Source organism: Sebastes umbrosus, chromosome 12, assembly GCF_015220745.1.
Source record: "Sebastes umbrosus isolate fSebUmb1 chromosome 12, fSebUmb1.pri, whole genome shotgun sequence".
Classification (NCBI taxonomy): domain Eukaryota; kingdom Metazoa; phylum Chordata; class Actinopteri; order Perciformes; family Sebastidae; genus Sebastes; species Sebastes umbrosus.
Genome location: NC_051280.1, coordinates 32,887,543 through 32,903,895, shown reverse-complemented (window position 1 = coordinate 32,903,895; position 16,353 = coordinate 32,887,543). Strand labels below are relative to the sequence as shown.

Sequence of the window (16,353 nt, the reverse complement as noted above, 5' to 3'; positions counted from 1 at the left end):
AGTTTCTGCAGCAGCTTCACGTGGCACTGAGACATGTTGGGCTTTTACTTTGAAAGAGCTGAGCTGAGGGAAGAATACTTCCTGACTATATTCAATAACCTTTACTTAAGTTTCCTGTGTGTTTGTCATCCTGATTTGTACTCACAGATAAGAAGTCTGTTTATTCACAGTACTCTGAAGTGTGAATTTATCTTTTTAAATAAAGATAAATTATCTTTTTTTACTGAGAAACAAAGCAGAGCGAAAAGGAAAAGCCTTTCCCTTTTGTGTTTGATGATATTGTGTTTATTGGACGCACTACTGTTGAAACGTTAGTAATCAGCTCTTATATTGATGATGTTCTTCTTTCCTTCAATAATAACTATTCTAACAGAGATCAAAACAGATTAATTCAGACACCAAATGTTTTATTTACATGTGAAATAGTTTGAATGAAATGATTCAAACTTGTCCCCACAGTGTTGCATGATGGGAGAATACTAGGGGTGGGAAAAGAAATTGATTCACCTATGTATCGTGATTTTGAAATAGATGTTTTAATGCCAGAATCGATATATTTGCTTCATTTGAGTCTATGTGGAGGTAGAAGGAAGTTACCGCTTTTATTGTGGTAGTCTGAGTAACGTGACGTCATATCCATTCCGTATCCGTCAACCAAAACAAACCTCAGAGAGTTGAAAACGTTGGAGGGTCAGCGTGGATACGACCTGCACCCTCACATGTTAAATCCAGCGTGGTAAGCACGACACATCCAGTAAAGGATAGAAACACTTTGGGTTTCACACATTGACAGGAGAAGCAGAGCTAGACAGAGCAGAGCTAAAGCTGCATGCTAACTCTGTCACGGACAGGAAACGTTATCGTATCGCGGTCAACGTTGCAGTCGAGTCGCCGGCTGTTGCTCTCGTCTCCGTGGTCAAATGGGCCGACGCTACGACTGTAGAGCACCCAGATACTGACATTTATGTTAAATGCATTCAAACGGCCAAATGGTTATTTGCATATAAACACACAATTCAAATGATTAGGAAATAAATAATTTTTTTTTTTAATTCAAATATTTGCTTTGATTAAAAAACTCTTGGCATTAGTAGTTCTTATTATTTTGTATAATATATAAGTATATATTCTAAGCTGCTTAGAGCTAGTGTTAGGAAGTTAAAAAGGTCATATTCCCCTCTATAATATCTATTTTATATTGCTGTGAAAACATCTCCTTCAAACAACTGGATTTATTCAAGTCTCTCACCAAAATCTTTTATAATTAATATTCGATTAATTGTGCAGTCCCACTTTATACAAGCTAAAAGCATCAAAGACCATTCAGACATGTGGAGTAGTCCTCTCACACATCTGACTGTAGTGAACGTCCTCTGTCAGTGTGTTTATATGCATTTAGAAAATCAAGTTGCACATGTTGTTCTATGATGCTCTATGAATAAAGCTGCCTTGCGTATGGTTAAATAAATACATTGTAAGTTAAAGCTTGAGGAGCACGAGTCCACTCACAGCGCTGCGGTCTGAAGGCTGATCAGGTTTAAAGGCCGGTAGCTGCAGCGATCGCCAGCGAGGAGCTGTTGAAGTGCTGATCCTGATGGTTTATGGGAAAACATCTGTGCCGGCCGGCGGTCAGCTGCTACGCGGCGAGCCAAAGAAAGCCTTGGTTATTTTAGATCTCCGCTGTCTGTGAGACCTCCTCAGAATTGTTGCGTCCCAAAATAAAATAGCCTGTTGGATGTGACCGCTGGGCTGCAGGCTTCTTATAATATTGGCTTCATACAGACTCAGTGGGGTCGTTACTGCAGGGACACGCTGGTAATATCAGTCAATCAATCGATCGATCAATCAGGATTTATTGTCCTCTGAGGATGTGTTCAGTTTAATAACTTTTACACTCGTCATGATCATTTTTATCTTAATGACAATTGACTAATGTTAACATATAATTAACATTATTTACAAAATAAAGATAAAAACAAACGTCAACAAAACAGGAGGACCAGGTGGGATAAACCTGTCTTCATATTGTCTTTATGTTTATATAAAATAATAATAAATAAATAAATACATACTAGTACTAATAATAAATCTAACCTGTAATAAAGAAACATTAATTAAATAAATAAAGTAAAACTAAAATAAATAAATAGATACTTATTATAATATAACATATTACTAATAATAAACCTAACCTATAATAAAATACATGAATAAAATAAAAAATAGAATAAATAAATACATATTATAATATGATATATTACTAATAATAAACCTAAGCTATAATACAATTAAATATTGAATAAGTAAAATTAAAATAAAGTAAATAAATACACACATATACATATACATATACAGCATATAATATATTACTAATAATAAATCTAACCTATAATAAAGTAAAATATTAAATAAGTAAATTAAAAATAAATTAAATAAATACACACCTATAGATATACAATATATAACATATTGCTAATAATAAACCTAACCTATAATAAATGGAATTATTAAATTAATAAAATATAAATAAATTACACAAATACACACCTATACATATATACTATATTACTAATAATAAACCTAACCTATGATAAAATGAAATATTAAATAAAATAACGTAAACAAATGCACACCTATACATATACCGTGTATAACATATTGCTAATAATAAACCTAACATATAATAAAATATGAACTAAATTAAATACTAATAAATTAAATAAATACCACCCATAGATATGCAGTATATAACATATTACTAATATAGACCTCATAAATAAATCATTAATTGAGTAAATAAAGTAAAAATATAATGGATAAATACATAATTATTATTATATAATATACTAATAATAATAATCCTAACCTTTAATAAAAGGAAATATTAAATAAATACAATAAAAATAAAGTGAATAAATAAGAAATGTAGTCTCTTATTTAGTCCTACAATATTTCTGACAAACAAATGAAAAACGTGCAGGATTATTTCAACCTTTTTTTCTGATATAAATAATCCAGTTCCTTTAGAAACAAGTGTAATTTATGTTGATTCTGTCTCATGAAACTGACAGTGATTTCTAGGAAATATCTGAAACTGAGCTGTAGTGTGGACAACATGTGGTTTATGACCCCCCCCTGTTTATGAAGCGTTACCCCACATTTAGGAGGTAAGTGTTTCTTATGAAGCTCAGGTTTGTTTATCCTGTTCCTTGATGACACAGAGGTCAAGTCCTGTTTGTTGTTGTTGTTGTTGTTGTTGTAGTAGTATCTGCTCTCCTAACGTAACCTGATGAATGTTAGAACAGCTGAGACTGACCTTTAATGACCCCCCCAGCACTGAGAGTCGCTGTCAATCCTTCCCTCAGGACAGACTCTGTCTGCTCTCTTGTGATTTATGGTCTAAAACAATGTGCTGCTGCTGATATCTTTTATCAAGACGACTCAGTCAGAGTAACTACACAAACGCTGTTGACGCTGCTCGTGACGTATGCCTGCAGGAGAGCTCGCCACATCTTTCCCACCCCCATGAGCACAATCTTCAAGTGTTCCTGTGCAAATAAGGACGGAGGGAGATAAAAAGCCACGATCCGTGTTTGTCCACTTTCTGATTTGACAAAAAAATCCCCCAAAAATACTTGACAAAAAAAATATGTAAATATATATTTCACAAAAAAACCCAAAAAAAATTCATGACAAATAAATCCGAAAATATATATATTTTTTTAAAGTTATTTTTTGGGGGCATTTTTTAAGTATTTATTGATAGGACAGTGGAGAGAGAGAAATGACATGCGGAAAGGACCACAGGCCGGATTCGAACCCCGGTCCAACGCTGCTGGGACTGAGCCTTGGCCATACATGGGCGCCCGCTCTACCGACTGAGCTAACCAGGCGCCCCCAAAAATATTTTGACGAAAAAAAAATCCGAAAAAAATGTTGACAAGAAACAAAATCGGAAAAAAATACTTGACAAAACAAATCCCCGCCACCCCCCAAAAAAAAAAAATTGGACAAAAAACAATACGAAAAAAAATTCATGACAAAAACAAATCTGTAAAGAATTGACAAAAAAATATTTAACAAAAGAAATTTGAACAAAAAAAACGAAAACAATATTTAACAAAAAAAACAAATCGGAAAAAGTGCTTGACAAATAATTTGATAAAAAAAAATCGGAATTTTTTTTTTTGCGAAAAACAATTCTTAACAAAAATATCAGAAATTGTTTTTACAAAACAAAATTGGACAAAAAACAATAAAATTGACAAAACAAATTGTGCCAAAAAATACTTGATAAAAGAATCCGAAAATAATTCTTGACAAAGAATTACTTGACAAAAAAAGTCAGGAAAATTATTTGACAAAAAAATGTTGACAAGAAACAAAATCTAAAAACAATATTTCACAACAGAAAATCTGAAAAAAGTACCTGACAAAATAAATCTGAAAAAATTACTTGACCAAAAAAGTCAGAAAAAAAATTTGACAAAAAAATATTTGATTAAAAAACGAATTCCCAAAAAATATTTAACAAAAAAAATCAGGAAAAAGTTCTTGACAAAAAAAATCAGAAAAAATATTTGACAAAAAACAAATCCGAAATAAATACTTTACAAAAAATGTGAGAAAGGAAATCCGAAAAAAAAATCACCACCCACCCCCAGAAAAAAGTTGGACAAAAAACGATACCAAAAAAAATTCATGACAAAAAAAATCCAAAAACATTTTGACGAAAAAAAAATCAGAAAAAGATGTTGACAAGAAACAAAATCCAAAAACAATATTTCACAAAAAAAATCAGAAAAAAGTACTTGACAAAATAAATCAGAAGAAAAATAATTGACAAAAAAATTAATTGACACAAAAAGTCAGAAAAAATATTTGACAAACAAATATTTGATAAAAAAACAAATTCCCAAACAATATTTAACAAAAAAAATCAGAAGAAAATTCTTGACACAAAAAAAATAAGAAAAAATATTTGACAAAAAAAAATCGGAAATAAATACTTTACAAAAAATCCCCCCCCCGCCTCCCCCCCTTAAAATGGACAAAAAACAATATGTAAAAAAAATCTGGAAAAAATTGACAAAAAAATATTTAACAAAAGAAATTTGACAAAAAAACGAAAACAATATTTAAAAAAACGAAAACAGTATTTAAAAAAAAAAAACGTAAAAAAGTGCTTGACAAAAAAAAATATTTGTCAATAAAAAATTTCGGAATAAATACTTGACAAAAAATTTGACAAAAAAAATCTGAAAAAATATTTTGCAAAAAAAAATCTGAAAAAAAATTCTTGACAACAATATCAAAATTTTTTTTTTTTTTAAAGTTTTTTTTATTAAAAAAATTCCGTAAAAACTCCTTGAAAAACAAACCTGAACGTTTTTTTTGCCAAAAAAATATTTGCCAAAAAAAATTTGAAAAAAAAACAGATTCCCAAAAAATATTTAACAAAAAAATCTGAAAAAAGTTCTTGACAAAAAAGAAAATCAGAAAAAATATTTGACAAAAAAAAAAAAAAATCTGAAATAAATACTTTATAAAGAAATTTGACAAAAAAAAAATCTGAAAAAATACTTGACAAAAATTGATCAGAAAACAATACGAAAAAAAATTCATGACAAAAAAAATCCGAAAATATTTTGACGAAAAAAAATCTGAAAAAATTGTTGATAAGAAACAAAATCCGAAAACAATATTTTACAAAAAAAAAAGTCCCAAAATAAATTTGACAAAAAATATGATTAAAAAAACAAATTCCAAAAAAATATGAAAAAATGCTTGATAAATATGTACAATACTACAAAATTAAATATGTATTTGTGATATTTTATTTCATTTTTTAGATATTTTATCATTTTTTTTCAAGAAGATTATGCACACAGTTTATTGTTGTGTCAATGCTGATTTCTGTTTATATGAAAGAAATATAAAATGATAGTAATGAACATTCACAAATAATATAAAAGATATAGGATTGTATTTTGAGTTTGGAACTGTATCAAAATAAAATAAATAATTTAATTAAATACAATTTTTAAATAAATGTATATATTAAATAAAAGAGACATCAAATAAATAATAATAGGAAGACAACTGAGATAAGGCAGGAACATTGATTTCTACCTTTATCCCCCATTTCCTTATCTTGCTGTTTCAATGTGTAGTTATTTTCTGTTTTCTTGAGTCCCCAAAAAAAACATGTTCATATTTCCATCTTTGCATTAACAGCTTTCATTGATGTGACCAGCTTTACAGTTACATTTTAAACATTTTATAAAAAAATAGAGTGTTGAAACGTCTTGCCGTATCGTTCAACAAAAACACGCCTGTTTAATGCCACCTTGAACATCATTAAAAATCCCTTGAATTTGCTGTTGGAGTGAGACCTCTTTGGTTTGATAAAGACGTGCTTCTGGTCCACTGTTGTTTCAGATATCCAGGAATTTTACGAAGTGACCTTATTGGACAGTCAGAGATGGGTGGAGTCCTCCAAGGCGGCGGACCCCATGGCGCCCGTCCACCTGTGGGACTTCTCCAGCCTTCAAAGCACAACGGTGACCTCGGACACTCTGCCCAGCCTTAGCACCAGCATCGAGGTAAGAATCACACGTCAACTCACCTGTCACAGTTCAGACAAGGTCATCCAGGTGAGTGATGGCTGTGGGTCAGTGACAGGAAGTAAACACTGAAATGGTCTGCTGTCTCCGTCTGAACTGGTCTGCTCTGGTTAATGTTGTCTTTCTTGTTTTTTTAAAAATAGAGACTATTAAAAATAGATCACACCTTTCAAAACATTACAGGCTGATGACTGAAGGTGCTTTTCTTCTCACCACAGTCTGTTTGATATAAACCTCTTCAGGCTCCTGGGTGGATTTCAGTAGTTTATATTGGAACATTTTATCTGAACAACCAATGTGGAAACACACCTGTGTTGTCCAGGTGCTGAGTCCCAAAGAGCAGTGATTCTCAAAGTGGGGTCCGGGGACTCCCAGGGGTCCGAGAAAAGTTTTGCGATTTATTCATTTAAATTATTATCATATCATTTTTAGATATCATAGTTCAACAAATTATATTTTAATGTTTAAATCTACAGTATAATCAGCTCAGCTTACGTAACGCTGCCTTTCGTAACGCTGCTTTACGTACCGCTGCTTTACGTACCGCTGCTTTACGTAGCGCTGCTTTACATAGCGCTGCTTTACGTAACGCTGCTTTACGTAATGCTGTTTTACGTAATGCTGTTTTACGTAACGCTGTTTTACGTAACGATGCTTTACGTAACACTGTTTTACGTAACGATGCTTTACGTAACGCTGTTTTACGTAACGCTGTTTTACGTAACGCTGTTTTACGTAACGTGTTTTACGTAACGTGTTTTACGTAACGCTGTTTTACATGTCAGCTGTTGAGGATCAGTGGTTGTCTTCATGTTTTATCAGCTGTAGTTAATTGACATTAATTCACTACAATGCTTTTCTGCTCAGAGGGAAGATTAGAGGTCAGAACAGAAGAGTCGTGTAGCGTTTACATCTACAAAAAGGATGACCACGTGTTTATTTCTGAAGGAAAAACATCATTTATATATATTGTTTTTTCTGGGACTTAACTGTAATCACGAAGTCTAGAATGTAAAAAGTAGGGCTGTCAATCGATTTAAAATAGGTCATCGCGATTAATCACACATTTTTTATCTGTTCAAAATTAACCTTAAAGGATGACCTGTCAAGTATTTAATCCTCTTACCAACATGGGAGTGGACAAATATGCTACTTTATGCAAATGTATGTATATATTTATTATTGTAAATCAATTAACAACACAAAACAATGACAGATATTGTCCAGAAACCCTCACAGGTACTGCATTTAGCATAAAACAATATGCTCCAATCATAACATGGCAAACTGCAGCCCAACAGGCAACAACAGCTGTCAGTGTGTCAGTGTGCTGACTTGACTATGACTTGCCCCAAACTGCATGTGATTATCATAAAGTGGGCATGTCTGTAAAGGGAGACTCGTGGGTACCCATAGAACCCATTTACATTCACTGATCTGGAGGTCAGAGGTTAAGGGACCCCTTTGAAAATGGCATGACAGTTTTTTCTCACCAAAATTTATTGTAGGTTTGGAGCGTTATTTAACCTCCTTCACTACAAGCTAGTATGACATGGTTGGTACTGATGGATTCATCAGGTTTACTAGTTTCATATGATGCAAGCATTGGACTTTTCTTCTGCCTTTCTTTTGGACATTTTCTGGACTATGGTTGGACTTTTTTTCTGACATTTTTGGACAATTTTCAGACATTTTTCAGAATTCTTCCGGACATTTTTTGGACATTTCTCCAGACTAAAAACCTCAAACATATACATATCTGGAGGGCAGAGGTCAAGGGACCCCTTTGAAAATGGCCATGCCAGTTTTTCCTAAAATTTAGTGCAACTTTGGATTTTGGCGTTGTTTGGCCTCCTTAGCAACGAGCTAGTATGACATGGTTGGTACCGATGGATTAATCAGGTTTTCTAGTTTCATATGATACCAGTATCTTCACTCTAGCTTTAAAACTGAGCCCACTACAACCTAAAAATCACAAGTTGTGTTAATGAAATTATTGCCGTTAATGCTTTATTATTGCTTTAACTTCGACAGCCCTAATTCTGGCAAATTAAAAAGTAGTTCTGAAAGCATCACGGCACTAAATCCAGCTTGTATTGCATTAGTAAAAAACAATATGATAACGTGATTAACATAATATTATGTTTGTTTATAAACGGACGAAGGGAGCCACTAGTGTCTGACAGGCGGTGAGCCGAGGCCGACAGCATGAAGATCACGTTTCAGTAGAGGAGGCTGCATTAAAGCGTTAAAGAAATTAGCGGCGTTAACGCGTTATTATCGCATTAACGTTGAGAGCCCTAGTAAGAACATGACAGGAACAGACTGTGTAAAAGTAAAGATGATCAGTTTGAGATGATGAAATCAAAGCGATCTGTTGTCTGTGGTCAGTAGAGGAGACTCTCTCTTACTTTCAGTTCTCTGCAATCTCACGTGTTCAGAGCAGTTCAGAGGATTAGCCAGATTTTGGAAAATAATCCACAAAATGTCATTTTCTGGTCCTGGTATGAAATTGATTTTAAAGCTAAAGTTTGCGGAGGCAACAGCAGTAAACAGCTGGTGTCTGGAACAGCAAAATGAACTGGATATAAGCTATGATGTATTATTACCAGACAGATAAAGAGGATCAAAACAGACCTTTTTTTATAAATATATTTATCCTAAAGTTCTGCGTCTTAGGGAGGTTTACAAATGCTCAGTCAGATTCAGCAAACCCTTTTTCATATTTAATTTTACGTAATTTTTCTAACACATTTAACCTCCTTCAGCAGACACAGAAAATATAAAAATAACATGAAGACAGCAAACACATTTATCGTGCAGGACTTCTCTCATATTAAACTGACAGTTAATGTTTCTAAAATAAAGTTTTGTTTGAATGTGTGACAGAAATCAGTTCTCGTAATCATTTAGAAACTAGGTGGCGTTGGCTTGTATTATTATCTGACAGCGCTGCATGTTCCTGCAGACTGCTGGACTCAGAACGCACAATATAGAGACCTCTAAAAAGTTTGTGTTTTACTCTCTGTTGACTTCATCAAGTTCCCAAAACAAAGACAAAACGCTGAGTTGGCTGCAGTTCAGTCACTCTTTAGTTTCAGCCCATCGTACAGTACTCAGGTTTGGGTCAAAGGTCAACTGTTTGACCTGTTTGGAGTGCCAGATGAGTGGGGTTCATGTTATGTTATGTATTCAACCACACAAGGCTCGTGGGTTGGCAGTGTTGAAATATATCTAGGGGACGTAGTAGATGTACGACGACGGGACGTAGTAGGTGACGAAGGGATGTAAACAACGAAGAAGGGGTGTAGTTGGCGATGTAGGGGTGTAGTAGACGACGACGGGACGCAAAGAATGACAAAGGGACGTAGTTAGCGACGGCGAGACGTATAGTTGGCAACGACAGGGCGTAACTGGTGACAATAGGACGTAGTTGGAGATGACGGGATGTAGTTGACGACGACGGGACGTAGTAGGTGATGACGGGACATAAACAACGACAAAGGGACGTAGTTAGTGACGACGGGACAAATTGTTGATGACGAAGGGATGTATAGTTGACGACGACAGGACGTAGTTGATGACGACGGGACGTAGTTGATGACGGGATGTAGTTGACGACGACGGGACAAATTGTTGATGACGTAGGGTCGTATAGTTGACGAGGACGGGACGTAGTTGACAACGACGGCACGTATAGTTGATGACGGTGGGACGTAGTAGGTGATGACGGGACGCAAACAGCGATGACTGGACGTAAACAACGACGGGATGTAGTTTGCGTCAATGGGATGTAAAGAATGACAAAGGGACGTAGTTGGCAACGACGAGACGTAACTGGTGAAAATAGGATGTAACTGGCGGCGACTGGATGATGGGGCGTAGTTGACGACGACGGGACGTAGTAGGTGATGACGGGACGTAAACAACGACGTCGGGACGTAAACAGTGACGGGATGTAGGCGATGGAACGTAGGTGACAATGACGGGACGTTAACAACGACTGGATGTAGGCGGCTCGACGTAGCCGACGATGATGGGATGTAGGTAACGTAGGTGATGACGACAGGACCTAGATATGTAGTGTAGAGTTACTTGCGCTCGCATGATTGCAGCGTGAAACCAGAACTAACCGGATCAAATGTAAACAGTGTCACATAAACAAGAACAATGGTTTGGACTTTCAGGTTTGAAAAGGCCCCTCAGACTCTTAAGAATGAGTCGGTGCAGGTAACGAGGAAACTGGATTCACTCCAGAAACTGTGAAACTGTGTTTAACTGTTTGTTTTCTGCTGTAACTCCACCCGTCTGGCACTGAAACAGGCTCAAAACTAACCAGATCCAGTTTGAGCCCGGTGTGTCTGTTTGCATTGAACTCCTTCTCTTTCTTTCCTCTTTCTCTGATTGTAAACAAACCTCGTCACTCGTAGGACTCCCCCCTCCTAAATGAAATCCTGCACACGCTGGCGCAGGCCAAACGCCCGCCCGGCCCTGACGGACAAGTAAGTACTGGACGCCTGCTGTTGGTGGGAGGGGGTGTCGGTGTCGTCCACCCTCGCCGCATGTCCCATCCAGTCCTCATGTGCTTTGGTTCATCGGAGAGGGGCGGGGGGGTTTCTGGGTCCAGGGTCAGGGGTCAGGTTGGCCCAGATGGCCTCAAGGTGTCGCTGTAGTTCATTCACACTGACATAAAGGTGGAGTCTGAAAGAGAAACCAGAGAGTTGTTGTTGAAGCAGCTGGAAAGAGACGACTAAATGTGTCATTCTGAAATCAAACAGGGCTCAGCTTTAAAGTCAAACGCTCAGAACGATGCCTGCCATTTCCTTATTTAGTTTTTATTGTTGTAGGATTTGTTGTATTTCTGTACAACTATAACATTTAGAAAATGTGGAAACTTTCACAGAGAATCTGATTTATTTTCAGAAAAGCGAAGAGTGATAAAACTGAGATAACTTGATTTTATTTTGTGCTTTTCAGTAACGGCTCTCTGTAGGAACTGAACGACAGACTTACATAGAATGAAGATCTTTAAACAGGCAAAAAAACAAAACAAATGATAACTGAAGGGTCGCTCTCAATGGTGAGAATTCACAGAAGACCTGGAGGATCTAATATTTCAACAAGACAAAAGAAATGTTTTATCCAGGGCTGTCAATCAATTAAAATATTTTATCTTGATTAAGAGCACACGTATAGTTGGCGACGACGGGACGTAGCTGATGACAACGGGACGTATAATTGTTGATGACAACGGGACGTATAATTGGTGACGACGGGACGTAGCTGATGACGGGACGTAGTTGATGACGGGACGTAGCTGGCGACAACGGGACGTAGTTGATGACGGGACATACAGCAGTTGGTGACGACGGGACTTAGTTGATGATGGGACGTAGTTGATGACGGGACGTAGCTGGCGACGACAGGACGTAGTTGATGACGGGACGTAGCTGGCGACGACGGGACGTAGTTGATGACGAGACGTACAGTAGATGACGACGACGACAGGATGTAGTTGCTGGCGGCGACGGAACATAGTTGATGACGAGACGTACAGTAGTTGGCGGCGACGGGACGTATAGTTGGCAGCGACGGAATGTAGCTGACGACGACGGGATGTATAGTTGGTGATGACTGGACGTATAGTTGGTGATGACCGGACGTATAGTTGGTGATGACGGGACGTATAGTTGGTGATGACGGGACGTACAGTATGACATGGTCGGTACTGATGGATTCATCAGGTTTTCTAGTTTCATATGATACCAGTATCTTCACTCTAGCTTTAAAACTGAGCTTCTACGACCTAAAAATCTTAAGTTGCGTTAAAGAAATCAGTTCCGTTAAAATGATTTTGCGTTAATGTGTTATCGCGTTAACTTTGACAGCCCTAATAATATCATCTGTGAATAAAATAACTTCTAACCATTGAATGCCCCTTTAAGGACAAAACATAGAGATCTGAATAAACAGAGCTTAAAGGAAGTATATATATGTTTTGATTTGAGGTTTGGTAAACGGTTCTTGCCGTCACTAAGTAGTTCTTAGGCAGATGTGACTATCTAGACTTCATTCTGCCAGAGGTGCATTAGGTTCATTTAGACGTCATTATATTTAGATCGTCTCTCAGAATCGTTTTGTTCCAGCTGCTTCTTGCTGCTCACTGGTTTTATATTAATTCATTAGTAATAATAAAAAGACTCGGCTAAATTGAGAAGAAGCTCAGCGACACATTGAGGTAATTGTGCTGGGTTCAGGGGTCATGGTTCATTGTGCTTCATTCATTTTGGTTCATGTTGTCGGGTCTGAACAGTACACCTCCTGTCCTTTATGTATAGATACATGCTTGTTCCACAATATCAGAGAAAATAATCCTCACGCCTGAAGCATTAAATAAATGTTTAAATCAATCAAAGAGCACACACGATCAAATCTATGTACATCTACAGATTCAACATTACCATCAAAACATTAAAACAGTTTATCAGTAAAACACCACCGTTCTCTCTCTCAACTTTAACCGTTGGAGCAGCAGGTGTTTGATATTAATTCACTTCATTGTTTTATTGTCTTTAAAGGGACATTATGCAGTTGATCCTTTATTAAATCCTACCAAAGAGCTCTATTCTATTCACCTTGTTGTGTTCTCACTTCCGTTTAGAGCAGAAGTGCCATTATTTTAGCTTAGCGTCGCCAGTGTTAACGCATCGATGGTTATCATCTTTTACTTGCCAAAAAGCTGTTTTTCAGCCTTAGAAAAGCTGTTACGTTTTAATGTTTTTTAGGCGAGAAAGCGACCATTTAGATTTCCAATATTTGAAATTTGCACCGATGTTTTGGAAGCTGCTGGCTGTGTGAGACCAGCCGGTCAGCGTACAAAAGCTTTATGCTACAGGAGCTTTAACCAAGCTGAATGTTTGTATAAACAGACCCTAACCAGTCCCATGACTCTGAGACCCCCCCACATAAACACAGCACCTCCCTCCTCATCATCAAGTTAACTCTGAAGGTTTTTGGGGGTTCCCTCCGAGGGACTGGAGCTGTACTGGTGTTCAGGAACTTCATGGTGGTGGTTCATGTGGATTTCAGTTCTGGTTTAACGTGCAGGTTGCAGTTCATACGCGGTTCCTGTTTGTGTTTTCATGTTGTTGTTTTTTTTTAACGGGCATCATCGCATCTGTTCATGTTTTAAGTTGTTTAGTAGAAATAAGTGAATGTGAAATGGAGCTGTGATGACTCTGGTGTCCAGAGGAGGAGGAGGAGGAGGAGGAGGAGGAGGAGGAGGAGGAGAAGTAGTATTTCTACCGGCTACAAGTTGTTCAGGAGGATATTTAATAACGCTGTGACACTTGTAATGCAAATTATCACTATGAGGCTTTTAGCTGTGAACAAACATCATCCACCACTTAAAGCTCTGGGATGTTCTGCAGCTCACAGGAACATCTGGAGGATTCATTTTGATGTTTGGCAGCTGGTTGCAGGACACCTGGTTTAATGTGCAGCTTGAAGAAGCATCATTAGAATGGAAGATAACATAAAATAAATAATGTAATGTAGGGCTACATGATTATGGCCAAAATCATGATCACGATTATTTATCACAATAATTCATGGGTTTTAGCAACAAATTTATTATTTCTCTCATCGCCCTGTCGGGGATTATTTCACAACAATGACCCGCTAGCTGTACATTATCCCGCTTATTACACGGCTACTTACTGGAGAAATCAATGCTTTGACACAAAAACAGTCCTCCAGAGTCCGACATCAGAGCTGCGCCCATAGCAACGGTCTGTTATACGTAGCAACGGTTTGTTATACGTAGCAACGGTCTGCTATAAACGGTCTGCTATACATAGCAATGGCCTGTTATACATAGCAGCGGTCTGCTATACATAGCAAAGGTCTGTTATACAGAAATTACAGACCGCAGAACATCGTGATTGACCTATCAGAATCGAGTATTGAACACAGCCGTGTAATAAATTGTGATATGAAAAAATACAGCAATATTCACCATAAATTTTGTAGGCTACATTTTAAAGTTGAATGCTTCAACGTGGTGCACTTATGAGCAAAATGAAGAGACCAGTTAAACATTTTTGTGCTCTAGTAAACAATTTAATCATAAACACTTTGTTTGTATAGATATGGATGGTGATGACAAAAATGTCACACCCACAAAGCATGGCGAACAAGACGGGCTCCGTGTTTCAAGACGGGTTGGATGGGTTGCAGACATCGCCGCAGACACCTCATTCAATTTTCGATATATTACACGGTAAATGACAGTGTTTGAATTACACTGTAGCTTCTGCGGGAGGGAGGGTACTGTACACGGTACTGTACTTTGTTATTGTCATCTATAGTGGTTATTTTCATAAAAAAAACCCAATTCAAATGATTATGATTATTTAAATATTTGCTTTGATTAAAAAAAATCTTGGGAAGTTGTTATGAAGTTAAACAGGTCATAATTCTCCCTCTTATATCTATTTTATATTGATGTGAAAACATCTCCTGGATTCATTCAAGTTTCTCTCCAAAAGCTTAATTTTACGAGATTACATTTGAACGCATCATGATAACGTTGTAATTAACCTTCGCCCAACAGTCATTTTGTTGAGCAGACGCCTCATAATAATAACTTAATGGCACCTCTGTTAACGTTAGTAGCTCCGTTATTTATCCAGTCAGGACTGTGCTGCTAACGGCTGCTAACGGCTAACGTTACTAACTCTCCTGTTGATTTAAACACAGATTTGTTGTTCACAGTGTCGTTTTATCAGGGAAAAGGTGGTATGTGAGCCATGCTCACTTTTGCCTTGTTGTTGGAAGCCCAAATCGTGATCGTGATTAATATTCGATTAATTGTGCAGCCCTAATATAATGCATAAAATAGATACAAAATATGTAATCACATTTGTATCTTCTATTAGTGTGGATATGATGTATGACAGAATGCAGATAAGTCCAGTTATCATTTTCATGTTAGAAAATACATAATTACTGAAAAAGAAATGAACTCCACTGAGAGATGGATAACAGTCAGCGGAGTCCGTAATGTGAAGTTGACTTCAGACAGTCCATTTCCTACGTTTGCACGCACACAGGAAGTGGGGTTGAACAACGTGTCTCTATGCACTGTAGTAACCTGGAGTGTCTGCTGGTCGTCTGGCGTCTTCACAGTCCCGATGAGACTCCTGGGAATCACTGCGCCCGTCCAAGAAATAGTTCCAGCTCGTAGAAAAACACAACTTTGTCTTTTTAAAACAGGTGGAACGACGTCATCCTGTTTACGCATCTTTCTTTTTCTTTTGATTTTGTTTAGTGTGTAAAACGCCGGTTTGCATCACTTCCTGCAGAGCGCTAAATCTTTTATAAGGAGGCGTGACACGCCATATGATGACACACATGAGGACGGGCGGCCACATGACAGATTCATGGAACTGTAAAATATTCATACTTTGTGATTCCCACCCGCCCACGCTGCCTCTTCTCCTGCTGCTGCAGCGATGCACTCCTCTTCCTCTTCCTCCTCTTCCTCCTCCTCCTCGGCCATTTGGTGTTGAGTCATACATGTAACAACAAGCAGTCAAGTGTGTTTTTAAAGTGACGTTCTCTGAGTTTAGAACAAAAGCTGAAGCAGGGTCTTGTTGTGTGATGAAACTGAAGACGTCAGCGGCGCCTTCACGTGTTGCTCACTTGGTATATATTTGTTCAGAGT

General features: G+C 37.1%; 1 protein-coding gene across 23 annotated transcripts in view; it reads left to right on the top strand.

Annotated features, from left to right (window-relative positions):
• LOC119498442 (discs large homolog 1-like protein) overlaps nucleotides 1–16,353 on the top strand; it is a 136,857-nt gene that overhangs the window by 24,612 nt on the left and 95,892 nt on the right. For 13 of the 23 annotated variants that reach the window (XM_037787375.1, XM_037787367.1, XM_037787366.1 and 10 more), the window contains exons 3-4: nucleotides 6,442–6,605; nucleotides 11,057–11,128. In XM_037787375.1, the coding sequence (XP_037643303.1) occupies nucleotides 6,442–6,605; nucleotides 11,057–11,128 (236 nt within the window). The remainder of the gene's footprint in view (nucleotides 1–6,441; nucleotides 6,606–11,056; nucleotides 11,129–16,353) is intronic. The other 10 variants (XM_037787372.1, XM_037787391.1, XM_037787385.1 and 7 more) reach the window with 1 other exon arrangement.